Source organism: Mauremys reevesii, linkage group 2, assembly GCF_016161935.1.
Source record: "Mauremys reevesii isolate NIE-2019 linkage group 2, ASM1616193v1, whole genome shotgun sequence".
NCBI classification, from domain to species: Eukaryota; Metazoa; Chordata; order Testudines; family Geoemydidae; genus Mauremys; species Mauremys reevesii.
The window spans coordinates 245,485,206-245,501,043 of record NC_052624.1 but is presented as its reverse complement, the minus strand read 5'-3'; the positions used below and the strand labels follow the sequence as shown (position 1 = coordinate 245,501,043).

The 15,838-nt window shown below is 41.9% G+C and overlaps 1 protein-coding gene across 1 annotated transcript; it reads left to right on the top strand.

Moving 5' to 3' along the window:
• The first annotated feature begins 4,731 nt into the window (after positions 1 to 4,731).
• On the top strand, positions 4,732 to 14,153 carry GEM (GTP binding protein overexpressed in skeletal muscle). The gene is made up of 5 exons (XM_039521179.1): positions 4,732 to 4,881; positions 6,755 to 7,094; positions 10,567 to 10,643; positions 11,155 to 11,359; positions 12,975 to 14,153. The coding sequence occupies exons 2-5, from the start codon at positions 6,764 to 6,766 to the stop codon at positions 13,250 to 13,252; spliced, it is 891 nt and encodes a 296-aa protein (XP_039377113.1). The 5' UTR covers positions 4,732 to 4,881; positions 6,755 to 6,763; the 3' UTR covers positions 13,253 to 14,153.
• Positions 14,154 to 15,838: the final 1,685 nt, after the last annotated feature.

The following is a 15,838-nucleotide window of genomic DNA, read 5'->3' as shown; positions in this document are numbered from 1 at the left end:
GCCTCTTTCATGTGAAGCCCCTACAAGTAGAAAAGGATCAGTGGAGAAAATTTACCTAAGAGGGGAACTTGCTCTCCTCCACCAGATAATTCGTTAACTACTAGGTACAAGACATCACGGTTAACACAGAAACTTCCTTGGGCTGTTGTATTTCAGTGCCTCTAAGAGAGACAATACTATACCATACACTTTCTCAGAAATACCTTCCACTGATGTGTCAGATGAACTTTTGCACTAAAAAGTTATCATAAGCCTAGAAAATCCTTTGCACTGACTTTACTTGGGAGGTTGTAATGATAATATTTTTATTACATACAACCCCTCTGTTGTTCTTCATTGTCTGTTTTCACAAATCAATAGATTTTTGTGAAAGATGAGGGAGAAAGGAAAAGATGAAAGTCCTGTGTATGAAAGTGGGTCCCAAAACCTCTGTGTGTATGAATTGCTTCTAACACTTCTCCATGCTGCACCTTTCAAGCTGCTTCACCCCTTGGGGATACAAAGCAGGAGTGATGCTATTGGAGTATTGTAGCTATTGGCATTATATTCACTATGTCCCCTGTAGAAAGTACTGGCTGTGATCACCCCTTGTACGGGAAAGAGGGTGCCTGGATTTCTGCCCAGACTGTATACAGTGTTATAATCACCCAGCCCTTGCCCACATTTTATTTAAGGCCTCTCTCTCTCTGTTTTCATTGGCACATGGCCTGCAGTGCTGACTTGCATCTATTAATACAGAACCAGGGTAACACATTGTACTTCTCACATGTATGATTTTTAAAAGATGGATTCTCAGAGCCATATCCTGAATACACTGACACTCTCTTATCCCGGGTTGGGATGCCACCCACCAGGCCCCTCTGCATGCTGTGGAATGTTTTTACTGCTTCTTTCTGCACAAAGAATGTATTCTCTATTACTGGGGTAGGTGTGCAGTTGCTTTGTGGATGGCAGCCTTTGTGTTCACAGATTTTGTACTACACATGCCAGTTCCCTCCCGTGTTGTGGTCAAGTTGTGTTGGCTGAAGTACGTGCTAATGTGCAATTCTGTAGCAAGGCAGGATGCCTTCTGAGCATCTGCCTCATTTCAAACTCATTTTAGGGACAGGCAGGATTTAGCCTGACTCTCTGCTCTGTTACGCTGGCACAAAACGGATTTAACAAAAGGCAGAATCAGGCCCTTAAAAACTATGTCTGTGTTCATTTTCCTGTATTTTATTTTGGAACAGTGGACTTTGCTCTAATCAATTGCATCTGACTGCATCAACTGACAAAGGAATAGGTGTATTTAAGTTAAAGGAGATGTGCCATCCTCCAAGTATTAAGATATACTACTTAAGCCCAAGTATACACAGCATTTGCTAAAAGGTAGCTCAGATGATCCAGAGCTTAAAGCACAATTCCTGGTGCTGGATAGTCAGTGCAGTCTGCTCATAAAAGCACAAGACTGGGAGCCAGAAAATCAAAACAAAGCCAAGAATGACTAGGCAATGACCGTATGCACCACTTCCTTGTGTGTCAGCACCACGAGCGGCAAGCATGCAGCTGAGAGTGGAGGCACAACACTAGTGAAGGCGGTTAGAGTACACTGTAAACCGGGAACGAAATGAATGATTGGATCGCTAGATGCAAATGCTGTTTAGCTGTACGTTCGTTATATAAATTAACTGTTCTGCAAATTGTCCAGGCAATTGGAGGAAATAGCGGGCCCTAACCACTTATTTGGCATATGGGGTAGATCACAAGACGTATTATAACTTTGACTAGGAAAAGTGGGTGAGTGTAGGTTGGGCTTAGCTATCATACACTAGCTATGCTGGATTTAAATTCCATCTTTCTCCTAGTGTAGATGTGGGGTAACACTTTTTAGCTCAATTTTAGCTGGTCAAAGGCTACGTTTACACTACAGATCTTGCAGCTGTGCGACTGTAAGGTCTCTCCTGTAGCTGCTCTATGCCGATGGGAGAGAGCGTCTCCCGCCAACATAGCACTGTCCACACCAGCACTTCTGTTGGTGAAACTTATGTCCGTCGGGTGCGTGTGTGTTTTTTCAACACCCTTAACTGACTAGTTTTACCAACAAAAGTGCTAGGGTAGACATAGCCTAAAACTTGACCAGCTAAATCACACTGATAAATTCCTGGGGAAAATTAAATAAAATGAAAACTGAAAATGAAGGGCCCTTAAGTATAACAGTTCCTTGTGCTAAGGTTTCTGTCATCTAAGTAACATGATCATGTATGTGACCCCTCTCAAACAGTAGTTAGCTGGTCAGTGACTTTTGGTTGACAAACGGTTGACCTGCTAGGAGGGTAAGAGGGCAAAACTATTCAAGATCACCTGGCCCTGCAACAGTCAATTGGATCGTGTTTGGAAATCCAAGCATGTAATAAGCTTTATTAATAAAGATTTGGTTTGCATGTTTAATTAGTTATCCCTCTGGCTCCCTGTTTTGTTGCCTATGTAACTGCAGTATAAAAATGCGGCACATTTTCCCTACTTTCACACAATTAAAAACAAAGAGGGCCGGATTCTGCCACCTTTCCTCCCACAGAATTGCTCTGCTGACATCACAGAGGTTGCTCAAGAGATAAAGTTCTACTCCACGTGGATAAAGGGGGCAGAATCTAGGCTAGAATGAGAAAGAAAGGGGTTAAGTGTCACATCAGAAAAAGTGATAAAAGGCTCCTAAGAGAAAAAAACAAAAGGAAAAACATGCGTGCAAATTTCACAAATACCAGCACCACATACCAGGCCAGGGTGGTCCTTACAGACAGTTTTATGGAAGAGCTGTTCTGTGTGGTTATTATAGAGCTGTATTTTCTTCTTCTACCCTAAAAAGGCCCTTGAATATTATGAAGAATTATTGAAGACATTGGGTCTAACACGAACCTTAATGATCTCTAAGTGCTTGACTGACTCTGGGTTTATTTGCTAGATACAGCGCTACTGTCTGTGCTTTCCAGTATTATCTATTTAAAATTTTCCAATGAAACCTTCATAGCCTCTGACTCTGCCTGATCAGTCTGGCCATAAATCTTTCCATTTGCTGTGGTGGAGAAAGATTGTTTTCACATTTAGAACTACGAACTACAATAAAAAAGGGGCTAAATGAACATGCGCTACAGAACAGGGCAGTCCAGGCACCTAGTCAGCTGCGTGACCTCTGGGTAGTTCCACAACCGCTAGCAAGATGAAAAGTGAAGCCAAATGCATAGCCAGCCAAAGAACCACGTGCCCTTTCTGTAACATCACCTCTGAGCACGGCCTGTGGGGCACACAGTTCTTCCTCTAACAAGAGAATAGTCAATTCTGCATGATAGGACTTTGCAGTGCTGTACAGTCCAGTATTCATAGCAGTTCCATATGGCCAATAGATCAAATAAAAGGCTGTTTCTTATGGTGCATGCTGCTCATTGATGCTTAATCCCAGTATTCAAACACAGGGCTGGCTGGTGATTCAGTCATCAAGAAAAGCTAGCTTGTACTCAGAGTTCTGATGAAGTTCAGTGTTTGTCATGCAATCAGTTTTGCATTCGGAGACATGGGCAGGTGAAAGTAAGAACATATTCTGCTTCTTCTCCAATTCTCCCCTTGCCAGGTTTGAGTGACTCCCATTGACTTTATAGGAGAATATTATTTTGGAGAATGTTCTTGTCTTCCTATGTTGGAGAATGAGCATGGAAAGACTCCCTGCCCAAAAACAAAATTAACAAGTTTCTGTTGAAGAGTTTTGTAAATTCCATCTTTTCTTAGCAATATTACTAGGCATCAGTGTCAATGTTCAAAAATGGATTAACTGTGTCTGTTCAGATTTCTATAGTGCTTTATTAGTAAAAATTTGATATGACTTTATATAACACCTGGAGACCTTATACACTTTGGTAAGGGAATTTTCCCAGTCTTTATCAGTAGAATGAATACAAATTTTCCATCTAGCCTTAAAAGTATCAGGCTAGGAGTGTGATAATGCAGTGCTTTCTCTGGCAAAACTCCTTGCAGTTAAGGAGGCTTGAAAGAGTAAAGATCTAAGGATCAAGCCCCTCTTTTGTAAAACGTACAATATAGTTTCAGGTTTTCTAAAACTATGCAGCATTGTGCTACTCCACTTTCATGCGAGTGTAACACCTTTCATACCAGTGGAATTACATTAGCATCAAACTGAAGTAACACTGCGATGAATAGGAATCTGTGCATCCAAAAAGCAGTGCAGTGAGTCTGAGCAAATGGTTCAGTGACTTGTAGATTTTAAAGAAAATGAAAAATGGGCTCTTTTGTATTAGTCATTCTTATACTGAAAAATAGGACAAAATCCCTAATTTTCAGGTATTTACAAATTATTGAACTATGATTACATGTAGGAGATGAGGTATTCCAGGATGGAGTCCCTTCCATTTTATAGTTAGATAATGAAATATATTTGTAGCACTTGGGACATTAGAAAAGCACAAGCAATTCTTCAGACATCACTGATTTCAAGAGCACTTGAGTGCAAAGCTGAAAGAGATGAGAATTTATTGTATTTTTCCACTTTGTAAGAAGACAAAAGGTTTACTGGCATTATTAATGAAGAAAAAAATCATATGACTTCAAGTAAGTAATTTTATTAGTGTTACTGTCCGTAAGTTTTTGCTCTTCTGCATGCCTGCTTCCTCCCAGCTGGGGGCTGGCTGTTGTGTGACCAGGCCAATGACGTAACGGAAAAGCCCTGTCTCTGATCAGATGGACTAATATAAACCATGTTTGCAGAGAAAGAATTAGAGAGGCAGCCACTGAAGAGAAGAGGGTTTACTCCAGCAGACCAGTTCAATATATCACACTCCTCTGCAAGAAACAGACAGGAAGGCAAAAGGAGCTGACTGGTGGAAGAGACTGTAAAAAGTAAGGTGCTGCTGGCTGAAAAGTGTTAGTTTGAATGTATTACTTTAGTGAAGAGAAATGATAGAACCAAGTAGATAAATGACATATGTAATGTGAAATATAGTTTGAATTTGGAATTGAATGCACTACAGTAAGTTATAAGACATTGTCTTGTTTAGTTTATTAAACTGTGGAAATCTCTTAAGGAAGCACTGCTAATGTAGACTGTTTATTATTTAGCCAAATCAATGTTAACATTTCTCATTCTGTCTTCTTGACAGGGGAATGACAGAAAAATATATGCTTGAAAGTTAAAATATTTAATTTTGTTTGTGAAGCAGTGTTTGTTTGGTGCCTGGTCTCCAGCTAAAAACATTTCTTGCTAGCAAAAAGTTTATGTGACTCTATGGAATACTGATGAACTGATTTTGCAACAAATGCTGGAATTACAGATAGAAAATGGCATAGGTCACAAGTTGTAGAAAAGGGGCAATATGCTTGGTAAAGGCTGATATTCAAATTATAGGTACAGTTTGCTGTTTTTCAGCACATTTGTTTTATGACCTGCTCTGTACCTGCTCTAAAAAGTTTTCAAGGGTTGCTTGAGTTAGAAAAAATAATTGCTAGTGTGCGATTTGATGAGATGCTGCACTTTTTGCAAACACAAAAGAGGAATAAAGTTTGAAAGTGGCCCCGGATGTTTTAATAGCAGATGCTCTCTTTGTTAATATGCAGAAGAGAACTGAGAGCCATCAGACTTAAGCCTAAAAAAGCAAAATGTATAAGTAACTGTCACCTTGGGAACTGGAGAGCACCAAAGTAACTTTCCTAAAAATGGTAGCTGTGGACCATTAGGAATGACATCATTACATTCTGCCTCCAACCAAGGCAAAATACATTCAAAAGCCAAATGTAATTAAAAGCCATGTTTAGACAAGAGGAGCTAACCTGACTAGCTGCTCCTCGGCCAATTCATGTAAATTTATGAGCTATTTTCTCCCAGTGATATCTCCTCTAGTGGTGTGATCAGGTACATACTCTGGGATCCCATCAGACCTCATTCTGCTCTCTCTTACACCCGTTTGATACCAGCTTAATTCCATTGTGTGCAATGGAGTTGCTCCTTTTTTTTACACTGGTAAACTGAGTGCAAAAAAAGCCCATTATAGCAAGACTTGTTGATGTGGTTCTTTTTCCACCAGAGGAAATTATCTAAATGTGCGGAGTATAATGTTTGTTGTTCTCACAACAGATTCAACTGTCAGTTGAGACTAAGCATGATACTTTGCAGGCAAAGAACAATTTCTTGTTTAACAAACCCCCAGCAGATTCTGCTGGACTTTACATGGGTATGCAGTGATGGGAGAAGGTGCAAGGAACCTTCACTCCATTGCATGGTCTGTGTAAGGGACAGGCACAATTGCAGTCTCTGTATTTCTCCCTCTGCACCTGCCTAGAGATGCACAGTGCCCCAGAATGGGCAGGGACCAGCACACGGGAACTATGCCTTTTCTGAAAGGACACAGTGGTGGGCATGGTCCCCCATGTGATAGGTTGCTATGAAAGGCATTCTGCCTCCTACTGCTCCCTTTGGGGCAGTTCAGCTCTGCACCATCCCCAAAGCAAGGCTGTGACTAATATTCATAACTAGGGGGAGACAAAGATAGGGCTTAGTATTTAATGCTGATTTCAACTGAATCCTAAAGCCATGACTATGGTTTGCTAATTAGAAATGTTAAAGGCAAATGAAAGAGGCAGGTTCTTCTCTTCTTTTGTCTGTGCACTAGGCATTTGCAGTTGCAAAGGATATACCTTATCAATGTTTTTTTTTAAAAATGGAGCCCATTTCAAATTCCTGGTGCATAACCTTTGCAACTTCACTATTTTTCCCTAGGGAAAAACCATGACTTTGAATAACGTCACCATGCGTCGCAGCAGCAGCGCGCTGCACGCACAGCAGCAACGCTGGAGCATCCCTGCCGATGGAAGGCACCTGACCGTCCACAAAAACCCCCATGAGTACAACGTGCGCAAGAGATACACTATGAACCCCGATGATTATTACCGAAGGAGTTGGTCATCAGAGTCTTCCGATTCAGTCATTTCCTCCGAGTCCGGAAATACCTACTACCGGGTGGTAATGATTGGGGAGCATGGAGTGGGGAAATCTACCTTGGCCAATATCTTTGCAGGCGTACATGACAGCATGGACAGTGACTGTGATGTGCTAGGAGGTAGGTCATTATATTCTGCATTGCTTATGTTTACTCAAAGCCTTTCTTGGCAATAGTCATCAGCAGTAAGACACAGAAAATTAGTAAGGTCATTTAATCTGGAGTGCCTGACACTTGGCCCTTATTTTCAAAGCTGATTCCAGCACACGCATCTGTCTCAAAAATTGGGGGCTATGAAAAAAGATACTCACTGACAAAGGTCTAAATCGGCTGACATACAGACAAAGGAGAACAGTACAGCTTCTGAGCCCTTTCTTTTTAAAAAGGGTGGTTGGAATCTTCTTGACTGTGCTGTAAATACATTACATAGAAGGCCTGAATCAGATCTTATACCAGTTTCACCCTGGTGTAAATGCAAGCTCCAGTGCATCAACTCCTGCTTTACCTTGGTGTGAGGTAAACTGCATTGCCAGCCTTGTGATGCTATGAGAAATCGGTGCCTAAAATCATTTGGGATTTTAAAGAAATGGTTAAGAGTTACATATCAGCAAGAGATAAGGGTAGAAAAATAAAAATCCCTGCCCTGCTTTACAGGTACCAACAAAATACTTGCTGGTCATTAAGTAATCTCACCAAATTTGTATGCAAATAAATTGCCTCAATATAAGCTGTTTGGGTTCTTCTCATCAGCATTTCATATCACCTGCATGGCACAGATCCCCCACTTCCCACAAGGGAAGAGCAGACAATGGCGCCTCAGTAGTGTGAGGAAAAAATCCTGCTCCCCAGTTAATTTGGGGAAAAAGAGGAGGCTGACATGGTCTTCAGTTTTTTGCTAGGCATCTTTCTTTTACTATGCACCTCTGCCTTAGAGCGAGGGGACTCGTATTTTCGCTATTCCCAAGGATCAATTAAGGCTAAACAGTGGCATTGAGCCATGGGCCATGTTTTGTGTGCGGGATACCGTTGGGGAGGGGCTGTGTTGTAGCAGGAGGTCCTGCGCCTCTGAAGATGTGGAAACGCCCACGCTTTGGAGAAAGGGCAGGGGTTGCTCCCACTCTGGTTAGCTCACTTTCACTGACCAGCACAGATGGCCCCATCCCTCCACTACCCCTTGTCGCCCTGTCTCTTTGGGATGCCTAGCAAACAGGCAGCACCAGAGCAGTCTTTGTGTTCAAGGAACACCAGGGACATGAATGTGCCTGGCTCCTATGCAATGGTTCAGTGGCGGCCAGAAGGGAAGGCACCTTATGTTCTTCTCCCTTTCTGTGCCGGGCTAGGAACGATTTACCACTTCACACGGCCTGGAATGAAAAATACAGGGTCCAAATCCTGCTTGTGCATGACCACAAGCTGGAAATATAAATCTTGGGGCCCTGAGGGGAACTTGAGGACCCCTTTGATGCACTGAACACGGATCAGCGAATCAGGCGTGTTTTGTTTTCATCTTCCACTGAGTAGTCCTGTAATCATGCTGGACCTCATTTGCACAGGAAGGGCCTTCTAGCAGCTATCTAGCCTGCTCTCCAGCAGCACAAAGTACAGCACAGTACAAGCTTATGGTCACTTCCACTCTTCTTTCTTGCAGACTTGCAAAACTGCCCTGACAATCTACTAGCCCAGGCACCATGCCTAGTCACCCACCTTCACAGTTATGAGGATGCGAGGGGAAATAATCCCCAAACCAATGATAATATTTTACTTATCTGAAAAATGTTACTTGTGCCAAGGAAGTGGAATTTTGCCCAGCTGCCTTATGGTATATGATGGACCAGATCTTCTGTTGGGTGTTGGTGCTTTGTGCTGCACTGTTGGCAGCATGTGTCCTTACAGCAGGTGTGACCAAAATTCAGAGGATCACCCCAGGTCAAAGGGAGCCTCCAGTTAGTGTAGAATCAGTGTAGCAGTGCCTGTGTTGTGCTATCTCCCTGCTGCTGATGTAGGGCACATGGGTGGGATGCTCCTATGCTGTTGTTCCAAACACTGGGAGCTGCCAGAAGCCAGGGTAAGGTAGAGCAGCCTTCAAGCTGCTCTAAACTTACTCCAGAGGCCCAGTCCTCCACAGAGCAGCCTCAAGATGAGGGGGAGTGTGAAGGGGAGCTTTATGCCTCCTACAGCCTGCTCTCTGTTCAGCTCTGCTGGACTCAGACGTTTGCCTAGGATTAATCTGAGGCACAAGCACAAAGGAGAACCTACTGGGCTAGAAGTGAAATTGCTCCTCTTGGTTAGTGTTTTCCTTTTAGGGCCATCCACCCCCAGGTGGCCAGCTGTGTCAGCCCAGTGCCCTTTTGTTTACAAAGAGTTTCCCATTTTAAAGTTTCTGTGGCAGAACGGATTTAAAAAAAACAACATTTGGCTATTCTTTAGTGCCCCTTGGCTCATTCTACTCCATGGACTCACTGTTTTCTGGCTTCCAAGAGAATCCAAGATTAGGACTTGGGGAAAGATCACTTCACAAAAGCACAGTCAGAGCTTATGAGGCAAGCGCCTTTATTTAAAATAAGTAATATCCTCCATCAGAGTGGTTTGGATAGGTGCTCTGAACAGCATGGTGATGCATAAAGCTGTTCAGAAGCTGTCTGCCCTGACACTGGATTTTATTATGCTAGCAGTTACACAAGACTAGAGATGGGCCCAAACCAAAAACATGCATTCAAACACCCCAAACTTCAAGGGAGTGAAAGGGAAGGGGAATGGAATCCAAATTTCACAGTGGCCCTTGGTCTCTATAATGGCTTGGCGCTGATCTCAGATCTAAATACCTCTGAACCGGGTGCAGTTTGAAATCCAGATATGAATGTTGCAGGTCCCTACCCAGGGTTAGGCAGGTTCTGCCACGTCCTACCAAACTGCTGTGAAATGCTTCGTCACCTCTTTAATGTTCATAGGCGACCAGTAAGTGAGAAACGCTAACGTGGGACAGAATAAAGCCAGGGGAACTAGGGACAGTTCAGAGATCTGTATTGCAATAGCAGCATCAATTACAGATTTATAGAGCCCAACAACCTTTGCCTCACACACCGCTGCCCGTTGCTAGGGCTGCTCGGTGGCTGAACGGCTCGGAGTTCACCCGGAAAGGGTCCCTGCTAGAGTGAAAACAAATATTTTCCATTACTAAGCCTTGCTGGAGTCTGTACGTCTGTCAGCTGCTCCCAGGGGGGTCAAATGTTCAGCATTTGATTTATTTCTTTCACTGGTTATATTCCTCTTCTCCCTCCCCCGGCCTACCCCTGCCCCACATAGGATAAAGAGCTTTTCAGTCAAAATAATGAACCCTAGTTCCAAACTCTTTCAGTCTCGTTCATTTACCATGAAAACTAAGAAAAAAACAGTAGAGAGACATAGGGCCACATGCACTGCTCGTGGAAATGGATACAACTCCACTGAAATCAATGGACTCACACCAACAGTAAACTGGGTTCACTGAATTCAAACTTGGAACAAATTATATGTATATGGCTATTTTTCTTTATTGCTACATATATAACAAGAGGAAGCGATGTATTGCTAACATTGTGGATTTTTATTCTAGAAGATACATATGAACGGACCTTGATGGTAGATGGTGAAAGCGCAACCATTATACTGCTTGACATGTGGGAAAATAAGGTATTCCATTCCATTCATTCTATTCAAGTGCCAAAGGGAAATTAAGTATGAATGAGTGGTAATACTATAGTTTTACTAGGAACATGCATTTGTTGACCAAGTAAGGAGGTGTTATCCATAATTCTATAGTCAGTGAAAGCCTGGGGTCTTTAAAAATGTCCAAGCTCCTCCAGGAAAGTTTGAAAATGGCAAAGAAATTTCTTTGTCTGATTTATTATTAAATACAAAAATGCTGGAAACATGATCAGAGCTAAAGTTGACCTGGGCATAAGCAAACACAAGTTAATGAAGTCTGTTGGCCAATTTTTGCCCAGATTTGTGCTGGTGTATATCCATGTTCCTTTGGTTTGATACTGGTGTAACTGTGATTAGAACCATACCCAGCAAAGTGACCCCAGGGTTGAATTTGGGTTGCGTAATATTACATTTTTTCTGTAAAAGCTCAGTTGGGCTTCCAGTTAAGAAAGCCAGGCTCTTGCTAATGCTGGCTGTATCTATTTTATTTTATCAGAGTGAAGAAGAATGGATCCAAGATCACTGCATGCAAGTAGGAGATGCATACTTGATTGTCTACTCCATCACAGACCGAGCGAGCTTTGAGAAAGCCTCTGAACTAAGAATACAGCTCCGCAGGGCACGCCAGACAGAAGATATTCCCATTATTTTAGTGGGCAACAAAAGCGATCTCGTCAGGTGCCGTGAAGTCTCTGTGTCAGGTATGGAAAATTACCATGACAACCACTTTCTAACTTTAATAGCCATATACTGTCCTAGATCTGCTTGCAGAATTCCCACTGATGTCAGGATGGGTGGAATGGTTCAATAGCAAAAAAACAAACAAAAAACCTCAACCCCCAAATCCCAAGTTTAAGGTCCTGATTCAGCTCCCATAAATGTGAATTAAAAGACTCTCGTTGACTTTAATGGGAGATGGATCGAGTCTCTCCCTGGAAACTTAGCCGTGAGTGTTGGATGTGCAGTGTCTACAACAACACAATAAAATAGTGTTACCTGAAACAGATGAGAAACTCCCCCCAGCTTAGGTTTCAGCCCACTCCCATGACCATTGACTGTAGAGCTTGACCTTTTCAAAGGTATTCACCATCTCCTCTGTCTTCCAAGAAGCCCCTCTGATAGACCTTTTCCCAGGTCCCCATGCAAGGGGAATGGAAAGCTGATCTGGACTTTACCCTGCATTCTGGCCCCGTCACACTGGCCATACACGAAAACTTCTCACTGGGAGACGTATAGCAGTAGAGCACAAGAGCTCAGTAGTATTACTAGGCTTCTTATTTTCATTTTCACATTCTTCCTAGTGCTGGCTGTTAAAGGCACTTTGCCTCGAGTGAAGGCAGGAAGCTGGGTTTCATTTTAAGCACTCCATGAGTCAACCACCTGATGTGTTTGGAGCAGGAGGGGAGTATCAGAGCATGCTGGTATCCATGTAGAAGAAGATCATTAGAGTTAGTTTAGGTTCAAATATAAAAAATAAGGGTCACCATTTCAAAGTGGCTTCTAAAATTATGGGCATAATTTAGCTAATACTTAATTTTTTGCACATGTTGCTGTTCACCCTAAAGTTTTTGCTGTTCGAAGACTACAATTTGTGTGTGCAATCTGTGGGCCCAGTCCTACTCCTTTCGCTGTTAGTTGCAAGTTTTACCATTGACTTCAATGAGGATAGAATCAGGCCTATATTTACACATACAAATCAGGTAGGTAGGAACTTGCCCATTCAGGGTATGTCTACACCGCGATAAGAGACCCATGGCACAGCCATGGCTGGCCTGGGTCAGCTGACTGAGGCTCAGGCTGCAGGGCTATACAATTGCAATATGATGTTAGGGCTTGGGGGAGCCTGGGCAAGGGGGAGAGTTTAAGCTCCATCCCAAGCCTGAAAGTCTATACAGCAATTTTATACCTTTATAGCCCAAGCCCCATGAGCCTGAGTCAGCTGACCTGGGCTCTGAGACCCAGGGCTGAGGGTTTCTATTGCAGTGTAGACGTACTCTAAGTGTGCACGTAGAAATCTGAGTTTTGGCATAGGCAAAATTATGCCCGCAATCTTAAAAGTTGTATTTTGAAAATATGGCTGTAAATGGATCAAGCAATATATTGCTCTCAATAATGGTAACCTCATTGCCTCTGAACATGAGTCACTGAGATTCCCCTGAAGTACAAGTGACTCTATTTAGGGCATTTACAGATAGCTCACATTCTGTACAGTGCATGGCACTGTGTTTAGCAGCTTTGCCCTTCTCCCTTTTGCTTAGGGAACATGCACTATCTGAATGCTATGCCTACTGACATAGATCCCTTACAATTTTACAGAGGGCCGCGCTTGTGCTGTTGTGTTTGACTGTAAGTTCATCGAGACCTCCGCAGCTGTCCAGCACAACGTGAAGGAACTATTTGAAGGAATTGTGCGGCAGGTCCGGCTAAGAAGGGACAGCAAGGAAAAGAACGAGAGGAGGCTGGCATATCAGAAGAGGAGAGAGAGCATTCCTAAGAAAGCCAGGCGGTTCTGGGGCAAAATAGTTGCCAAGAACAACAAGAATATGGCCTTCAAACTTAAGTCCAAGTCTTGCCATGACCTATCAGTACTTTAAGAAGGTTGGATTATGACAGATGTTCTCTTCTGTGGACATTATTTAACTACAATGTGAACAATAATCAATCTATATTAGATTGGACTACAAGAAAAACATTTTTTACTTGGATTCACAGTTGTGATGGTGACAAAATGTGCTGGTAATAAGCACAGCACAATGCATGGAAAACAAAAGCCTTTCTTAATATTTTTCAGTAGTTTTTAAAAAAGCTTTCTCTTATACACCAGAACATCCTAAAGTTAAGCAGGGTGTGTTTTTAAATTTACTTCTTGTTTCTCTTGTTGCCTTTAGATAATAGTGTAAGAACCTAAACATTCATGATCTGGTGAATGAATTGCACCTTCTCATTATTATTTTTGGAAAAATGTACAGAGAAATGATGAACTCACTGGGAACTGATCCTTTGCCAAATAGTTGGTCTGATTTTCTTAAGCACCCAAAATCTGCATTTCTCTAGAATAGTCACTGTCTTGTTTCCAGGGCTAACACCCATGAACATATACATCTCTTACTTTTGAAAATGTAATATTTAATGGAAAAAATATTTCTAGCCAAACGATATTTCCCCTCTGACTTTCATACTGTAGGACTGTCAACAAAAACAAAAAAATCAGATTAAAATGCAAAATGCATCATGTGAGAGATGCCAAATTGTAAAACCACCTGATCTTTTATAAGAAACCACATGGACTTTTTATACCCAGATTTGTGTATGAAGGAGCTGTGCTATATTTATTTCATTGCAAAGCAATAAGCATTTTTAGTATTGGGGGTGAAAATGTATTTATTGTCAGGTTTCTCAAGAAAAACACTTTAATACTGTTTTCTAGCTAATATCTTTTTCAGATTATGCAAGTTTTTATTTACATGCCTTGTAATAAAACAAACAAAATATTTAACTGCCTTTGAGTCCCACCATGAAATCTCAAAGATTTTATTGGAAGTTAAAGAAAAGATTTTGATTGTTTGGAAAGCTTCTTGTGTGTTGTGTGTATGTGTTCACTGAAGATACCTAACAGGTATTGCTGATTACAGACTATTTAGCAATTTAGAATCACAAAGCAAAAATACCCAAGATATCTTAAAATGCTCTTAATGCACAATAGTCCTTATACCCAGAGTGGCACTGTGGTGATAAAGATAATAATAGTTCATTCTTATAGAGTATATTTTGTTCATAGATCTCAAAGCACTCTATAAAGAAAGATAAGCATCATTATTCCCATTTTACAGATGGGGAAACAGAGGCAGAGAAGTGAAATACCTGGCTCAAGGTCACAAAGCATGTCACTGGGTGGTAGAGCAGGAAAATCTCAGTCCAGTGTCCTATTCCTAAAGTAGTTTTTGAAACAAGGGTGTTGTTAACCCAGAGACCCACTCTGGATTGGGATATTCAGGGACTTTGGGTGCATAACTCCAAGGTCAGGGCAGATGTGCAGCAGTTCTAACATGCAAACTGGTAACTGTGATGAGCCAAATGGCCACCCTAGTAGCTCAGGTACCACAGAGATGGGTGCAATATAATTACCTAGATAGACAAACGCACAGAAGTGAACTCCACATCCTGCACTGTACAGGATTTGTTTACAAAAGGCCTGATTCAGCTCTGACTGGAGTCAGCTTGCTGAGTGTTTGAACACCACCACCTATACTGACAGACTAGGTAGGACGAAACGTTGATGGGGCAGGCGGGATACAGAGTGGATGTACATGACCTCCAGGTTTAGTACTGCCCATCAGGGAGTGAGCAAACAACTGCAGAATTCATATTTCCCAAGGAATAGAGTACTTCTGCTCTAGAGTACATTGCCTAGCAATTTGCCTGAAATAATATAATTCGGTATTTGGAACCCAGCAGTGACAAGAGCACCATGTGATTCTATGAATTTAAAGGAAGGGTAATTTTGAAATGAATGTTTATTGCATGGCCTGGATACAATTTAATCATAGAATCATAGGACTGGAAGGGAACTTGAGAGGTCATCTAGTCCAGTCCCCTGCACTCATGACAGGACTAAGTTTTATCTTCTAGATCATCCCTGACAGGTGTTTGTCTAACCTGCTCTTAAAAATCTCCAATGATGGAGATTCCACAATCTCCCTAGGCAATTTATTCCAGTGCTTAACCACCCTGACAGGTAGGAAGTTTTTCCTAATGTCCAACCTAAACCTCCCTTGCTGCAATTTAAGCCCATTGCTTCTTGTCCTATCCTCAGAAGTTAAGAAGAACATTTTTTTCTCCCTCCTCCTTGTAACAACCGTTTATGTACTTGAAAACTATGATGTCCCCGCTCAGTCTTGTCTTTTCCAGACTAAACAAACCCATTTTTTTCAATCTTCCTTCATAGGTCATGTTTTCTAGACCTTTAATCATTTTTGTTGCCCTTCTCTGGACTTTCTACAATTTGTCCACATCTTTCCTGAAATGTGGCACTTAGAACTGGACACAGTTGAAGCCTAATCTGCATGGAGTACAGCGGAAGAATTACTTCTCATGTCTTGCTTACAACACTCCTGCTAATACATCCCAAAATGTTTGCTTTTTTTTGCAAGAGTGTTACACTGTTGACTCATATTTAGCTT

Coding starts and splice junctions, on each gene's coding strand:
- GEM (XM_039521179.1), top strand. CDS start 6,764: ATGACTTTGAATAACGTCACCATGCGTCGCAGCAGCAGCGCGCTGCAC. Junction 10,644..11,154: donor TTGACATGTGGGAAAATAAG/GTATTCCATTCC, acceptor TTATTTTATCAG/AGTGAAGAAGAATGGATCCA. Junction 11,360..12,974: donor CCGTGAAGTCTCTGTGTCAG/GTATGGAAAATT, acceptor ACAATTTTACAG/AGGGCCGCGCTTGTGCTGTT.